This window comes from the organism of the source record quoted next, unplaced genomic scaffold, assembly GCF_019419815.1.
Source record: "Pyrus x bretschneideri cultivar Hongxiangsu unplaced genomic scaffold, Pyrus_bretschneideri_v1 Contig34, whole genome shotgun sequence".
Taxonomy (NCBI): Eukaryota; Viridiplantae; Streptophyta; class Magnoliopsida; order Rosales; family Rosaceae; genus Pyrus; species Pyrus x bretschneideri.
In genome coordinates this window covers 2,412,860-2,419,917 of record NW_025999657.1, presented here as the reverse complement: position 1 = coordinate 2,419,917, position 7,058 = coordinate 2,412,860, and the positions used below count along the sequence as shown (strand labels likewise).

At 39.4% G+C, this 7,058-nt stretch overlaps 2 protein-coding genes across 2 annotated transcripts; one reads left to right on the top strand and one right to left on the bottom strand.

The window, feature by feature from the left end:
- Nucleotides 1-2,031: 2,031 nt before the first annotated feature.
- LOC103958606 (ethylene-responsive transcription factor 2) lies at nt 2,032-3,311 on the top strand. The gene has a single exon (XM_009370895.3). The coding sequence runs from the start codon at nt 2,149-2,151 to the stop codon at nt 2,956-2,958; it is 810 nt and encodes a 269-aa protein (XP_009369170.2). The 5' UTR covers nt 2,032-2,148; the 3' UTR covers nt 2,959-3,311.
- A 2,586-nt stretch (nt 3,312-5,897) lies between these two features.
- Nucleotides 5,898-6,362, bottom strand: LOC103942170. The gene has a single exon (XM_048591523.1). The coding sequence runs from the start codon at nt 6,360-6,362 to the stop codon at nt 5,898-5,900; it is 465 nt and encodes a 154-aa protein (XP_048447480.1).
- Nucleotides 6,363-7,058: the final 696 nt, after the last annotated feature.

Here is a 7,058-nt window from a genome sequence, read left to right as displayed (position 1 = left end):
TCAATTATTAACTGGGCATCCAACGTAACTATAGATGCATTATATTGGGGATCATATTAGGGTTAATAGTAACGCTAGAGAGACTAAATATGTAGACAAAATATTGTAAATAAAATAACATGGAAGTTGATAATTAGAGTATTACTTAAGTGTTGATTAACATGCTTATTTCTTATTGGTAACACATCATTTAGTTTGCAAATTTAGTTTACTTAACATTACTCTTAGGTTAAAGACTGAAATTTTAGACTTAGTTTGTGACATCCCACATCGCCCAGGGGAGTGATCCTTATATGTATATTCCCATCTCTACCTAGCACGAGGCCTTTTGGGAGCTCACTGGCTTCGGGTTCCACGGGAACTCCGAAGTTAAGCGAGAAGGGGGCTAGAGCAATCCCATGATGGGTGACTCATTGGGAAGTTGCTCGTGAGTTTCCAAAAAACAAAACCGTGAGGGCGTGGTCGGGCCCAAAGCGGACAATATCGTGCTACGGTGGTGAAGCGGGCCCGGGAAGTGATTCGTCCCTGGCGGGGATGTGACATAGTTAGAGTGGAACAACGTACTTTTTTGTGTAACTAATTTATAACTATTTATTATATATATATATATATATATATAATCGGGTCGAGTTTGAATTAATCAAAAATGAAAATACCATCACGGCGACTCAGATTTTTCAAAAAGTCCCTGAACCTGTCCCGTACTTGTGTACTATCCACCATAAGCACCCCGTTAGGATTGGGTATCCATGAATACCCAAACTCGTGGGGGTTCTTTGTCATCCCTATCCTGTTTGGCCGGACCAAGCACAAGCAGCAAAACTTACGAAGGTCAATACGAGTCGAAGCGCTGGAACCCAAGCATGCCCTATCCTAACCTGAAGTATTGTCATGGGTTTGAAATGGCCTGGCTTAGCACATTTTCGATCTTTGCAAGTAATTATTGGGTGAAATTAATTTGATTTTATTTTAGCATCAGAACAATTAATCTGCCCCGATCGCACATTTTTTTTTACATTACGAAGTACCACCTCAAAAAACCACTTCAAGTAATAGCAACGAACCGGTTGCCAATACTCTTGGTCAGTTTCATCACCAATGGCGCTCTCATGGCTATACTTGCATGATTTTGGTAGCCGTAGAAAAGCATCAATATGATCCGCACGCTTCTACTAGTGGCTAAACATTGCTGCTAATTATGTATATGCATCTTCATAAAGATCTCCCTGCTCCTAACAACTAACCGTTAACTCATTAACACTATTGTTTGTAAAAAAGAATTATTAGTTAGATTTGGTTATTATAAAATGCATAAATTAATTATATAATGTAAGTGATTAAAAAATTGTGTCAAATTATCATAGTGACGAATCAAAAATCCCCTTCTAACGATATTAGTATGGTTTCTAATTTGATAATTATTAGTTGCTGAATCAATAGTCTCGTATTATGAACTTTCCTGGAGTCGTCGAAGTTGACTTGCTGGTTTTCCATTTCGATTGTGGATAAAGCAAAGAGACAAAAAAAATAGTGGGGAAGCAAAGCGACACAACACGAAGTAGCACTTTGCTGCTGTTGTAACAGCATGACATCACGCTTCTCTCACCAACCCAATACCAAACGTGATTAATTGAAAACGGGCCCCACAACACAATTTACACACTAAAGAAAGGATTTGAATCCTCTCCTTACCTAATAGAGAGGATCATCCTGACCAATCATCGTAGACCGTTGGATTTTTATCCAACGATTATAATTATTATAATTTTAAAAATATTCTTTATTTGTAGCTGTTGAATAAAAATCTAACGGTCTACGATAATTGATCGGAAGGATCTCTTCTATTAGCTCAAAAGAGAGGATCCAAATCTCTAAAGAAATTTCAAAGCAGCCGACTTCGACATCGACATCAACTAAAAAAATTAAAAATATCGGCCACTGAAAAATAAAAAAATGTTAATACCGAAAATATCCATCCGGTTGAAGTGTGCATGAACCTTCTCACCTATTTAAACCTCCCTCTCCTCAAATCCCAGAAGAAATCCAAAATCTCAACAAATATAACTCTCTCTCTCTCTCTCTCTCTACACTTCAAAACACATTTCGGTTTCGACCCGGACCCGAATTTTTTGGTTTTTCGGCTGCGAAATGTACGGACAGAGTGGAGCTGACTCGATTTGGCGACACTTTCTGGGAGAGACGGATCTCCTAATCGGGAACCCGATGAGCAACTCGGGTTCGGGACCCATTTTTTCTCGGAGCTCCAGCTTCAGTAGCCTGTACCCGTGTTTGACCGAGAATTGGGGCGATTTGCCGCTCAAGGAGGACGATTCCGAAGACATGGTGCTCTACGGAGTACTGAGGGACGCCGTTAGCGTCGGATGGGTTCCATCCGGTTCGGCCGATACGTGTTCCTACGGTTTTTCGGTAAAATCGGAACCGGAGGTTCTGCCACCGGTGGATAGAGTGCCGGAGAAAAAAGCGGCGCCGGTTCAACCGGTTCAGAAGTCGGCTGAAGCCGTTCCAGCTGTGGTGCCAGCGAAGGGGAAGCATTACAGAGGCGTACGGCAGCGGCCGTGGGGAAAGTTCGCGGCCGAAATTCGGGACCCGGCTAAGAATGGCGCGAGGGTATGGCTGGGAACTTTCGAAACAGCTGAGGACGCGGCTTTGGCTTATGACAGAGCCGCTTACAGAATGCGCGGGTCCAGAGCTTTGTTGAATTTTCCACTCCGGGTGAACTCGGGCGAACCCGACCCGGTGCGGGTGACGTCTAAGCGGTCGTCATCCGAACCGTCATCTTCGTCTTCGGAGAACGGAACTCCGAAGCGGAGAAAGAAGGCGGACGGCTCGAGCCCGGTTCAAGCCGGATTGGAAATGGGAGCAGGGATGGGGCAGCAGCAAGTGGGAGGCCAAGTGGCGGTGTCGGTAACACGTGGCGAGCAGTTATTGGTGGTCTGATGATGAGATGGTGGGAAAAGTAGGGGAGGGAAAGCACTAGTGGCACTACCGCTCAAATTGTGGAGTACACACTGTAATTATCTGAGATACAATTTTAAAAAGAAAAAAAAAAATGTAGGATTTCAGCTTTTTATTTTTGCGAGAAGAAGCCAATTATTTAGTTTCTTGAAAAAAAAAGAAAAAAAAGGAGAATAAAAGGGGATGGGTTGAGAGAGGGTGATGCTTGCTTTTGTGGGTTTTATTTTTTTGTGAATACAGAATTTTCTTATTGTTTGATGAACTCAATTTTGGAATGGAATGATTCTCTCCTGCACAAATTAATTGTTACCAACTCGAATTGTATTATGACTTCACTCCAGTCACCAATCATGTCTTCAACATCTCCCCCTACCATTACGGTTAAGATAGCTTTGGGCATGGCCAACTCGCATAGAGTGATGGGCGGAGTGGCGAGAGTTTAAACTATGAAGATTTTGATTATTAGAGTAATTCACCACTTGTATTCGGTAAAGGCCGTCTCGCGTCGGTTGTATTTAGGCTCTAAGACTTTTAGTTTGCATGTCACTTTCTAAGGGCTGGTTTGGTATTGCTGTGCTTTGAAAAAAAGCTGCTTCTGCTGTGCTGTGAAAATAAGCAGCTGTGAAATAAAGCAGCAGAGTGTTTGGTAAACTTTTTTGTAAAAGTGCTTTTGAAAAAAAAAAGCAGTAGTAGAGTGTTTGGTAAACTTTTATGTAAAACAGATGTGAAAAAAAGCCAGTTTTTCAAAGCTAGGTTTTGCAGCTTCTTGTTTTTAGCTTTTTTTCATCCAAAACTGTGAAAAAAAGCTGAAGCTGAGTGTTTACCAAACACAAAAATAGCTCCCAGCTTTTTTTGATAGCAGCTTTTTTTAGAATCACCTCAGTACCAAACCAGGTCTAATTCGTTTCTATGAACAGTTGATCTTTTTGTTAAATGGTCCAGCGTAAATCATAAGTTAAGAGAATAATCTAAAGATAGAAAAATCCACATACTGACATACCATTTGGCAGAACATGAACTTCTATACCACATAAGTTCAATTCTTTTATTAATAGGCAAACGTTAAAAGAAATAACTTTTTGCTAGGGATATGAGCGAGATTGTTGCAAAATATTACACAAAATGATTGAAGATTAGAGAGAAATAAAATGATACTGAAAATATTCTAAATTATCTTTCTTTTCTTATTGCTTTTGTATCATATATTTTGAACACTCGTAGTGCTCTATTTATAGAGTAACTAATTTGAAAACTTACAAAAACTTCACTATTTAGCATATGAATCTTTACTGTATACATGTTGGCAAACATACCCATTGTTTACAACACTCCCCCTTGAATGCCCACATATCAACATCAGTTGCCTCTTTAAAACCTTGCTTGGAAAAACCCAGTGGGAAAAAACCATAGCGAAGGAAAAAGAACACAACTTTACCAGGTTTGCTGATATGGTCTTGAGCATTCTTATGTTGCCTCCTTAAAACCTTGATAGGAAAAACCCAATGGGAAAAATCCTAATCGAAGAAAAAAAGAGTACAACACGCATGTATTATGAATGCTCCCCCTGAATTGTATCTCCCCCTGAGGTCTAGTTACCAACTTCCCTTGAGGACAAGCCTTGCAAAGGATATCATTTGAGGTAGTAATGTGTTTGCTCAATAATGGATGTCCATTAGAGTTAGTAATGATCCTACACATCATGGTGGATCCTGGATGACCTAGACGGTCATGCCAAAGCATGTAAACTTTTGAATCTATGAACTTTTGGTTTCATGACAGCATATACCTCAATTGTCTTTATGTATGTATAATACAATCTACTCGATAAACCATGCAACTTCTCCAATATACGCTTTTGGGTATCATTAAAGGTAATGCATAAATATTCCACATTTTCTGCACTTTTCATTTCAATGTGGTATCAATTTAGATGTATGTCTTTAAAACTCAACAAATTTCGAGTGGATTGAGTAGCGTACAACGCATTCTGTATGAACAATATTGTTCCATTTGGTAACATAATCTGGGCTTTTCTTGAGCCTTCAATTACATCTAATTGCCCTGATATTGTTGTTACCTTTACTTTTGCAAGTACCAAGTTTGAGAAATACTTTCAATCTCGAAGTATTGAATGCGTGGTTGCACAGTCTGCAAGACAAAAATCTCCGCCATTGCTCTTCTTTTGAGAATAACCATAATTTTTATCCATGTTCTTTGAGTAAATAAAATTACAGTTAAAAAACAGTTTATTCATACTGGAATACTACTTTTATTGAATTGAAAATGCGAGCATTAAACCACAAGTACAAATAACAAGAGTAAATTAAACATAAATGATTTAATCGGACCTATAAACTTCATTTACTCCTTCAGTAATAAAGTCTGAAACATCTAGGTGGGTTGTGTTCAACTGTCCTGATAAATTGGACACTGGATCATGTATTTCCATTGGTTGAGCCTAGTCGAGGAAATTGGTCTTGACACCCTTCTCCTTAAGGGAGGCTTGATACAGATCCACCAGATGTTTTAGGGTACGACAGGTACACGCCCAGTGCCCATTGCCACCACACCTATGACAAACTCCTTCAGGATTTCTAGGAGTGTTCATATGAGCTTTGCCTTTTTGGTGATTTGCATTCTTAAAGCTCGGGCCTGTATTATGCCTTGGAACCTAGTTATGAAAATGGACACCATGGTTTTTGCCTTTCCCATTCCACCTTGTGGCTATGTCCTCGTTTGTAATTATTGCCACGAAAGGATGTGGTATTCCATTCAAGGGAAGCAGCATTCACTTCTAGGAATAGTGCATATCCAGTAGGCCAGGACTGATGATTCTTCATCAGAAGCTCATTGTTTTGCTTGGCTACAAGGAGTACAAATATCAGATGGTTGTACTCAGTAAAGCCTCTTTCTCTATATTGCTACTGCAGGAGCACGTTGGAGCCATGAAATGTGTTGAAAGTCTTTTCCAGTATATCTTCCTTAGTTATTGTTTCTCCACAGAGCTTCAACTGGGAACTAATTCTGAACATTGCAGAATTGTATTCAGCCACCGTCTTGAAATCATGGATCCTTAGGTAAGCCCACTCATAACGAGCCATTGGAAGAATCACCATTTTCTGGTGATTATATCTATTTTTTAGTGCCTTCCAGAGGGTTAATGGATCTTCAACTGTGAGGTACTCGCTCTTTAGTGCCTCATCAAAGTGGGGCCGGATAAAGATCATGGTCTTCGCTCGATCTTGAGAGGATGCATTGGTATGCTCCTTGATGGTATCCCCAAGATTTCTTGCCTCCAGATAGATCTTGGCATCCATTACCCAGGTAAGGTAGTTCTTTCCAGTAATATCCAGGGCAACAAAATCAAGATTTGCCAAGTTCGTCATTTTCTTTTCTGAAAGAAAAATGAGGTGTGTAAGAACTTGCAATAATATGTATTCTGGAGAAATATATTGTTAGAACTTCTAGTTCTTACAAATTTGATATTCAGGCCAAAATGATAAGTACTCGAAACTTCAGGTTCAAGATTTACATGATTAATGAGAAGGGCGATTGTACCGCACCATTCTTATCTAAACAAATATAGGATGGGCGATTATTCCGCACCACTTTAAACAACAGGAAAATTTAAATATGCAGAGCAGGGTGGGTGATTATTCCACACCACCTAAAATTTACAGTAGAATTAAATCTGCAGTCCAAGATAGGTGATGATACCGCACAATTTTGGATTGCATAAATAAACATTGGGTTAATAGTCAAGAGTTACACCAAACAAGAAATCAAAGACATAAGTAACTGCTAGGTTGAGAACTAGAAGTAAACATGGTGCAAACAATTCTTCGCGAGGGTATATCCAGCAATTAAGGTAGAGGAAGAAGAAGAAGAACAGTAAAAACCTTAGAGGAAACTTTTTTTTTTCCTTTTGGCGAAGAGAAATGAGAAAATGTTTTAGGGTTAGAGAGTCTTACTGATAACGTGTTATAAATAGGCAAAAGTTAAAGAAATAACCTTTGCTAGGGATATGAGCGAGACTGTTGCAAAATATTACACAAAATGATTGCAGATTAGAGAGAAATAAG

Coding starts and splice junctions, on each gene's coding strand:
- LOC103942170 (XM_048591523.1), bottom strand. CDS start 6,362: ATGACGAACTTGGCAAATCTTGATTTTGTTGCCCTGGATATTACTGGA.
- LOC103958606 (XM_009370895.3), top strand. CDS start 2,149: ATGTACGGACAGAGTGGAGCTGACTCGATTTGGCGACACTTTCTGGGA.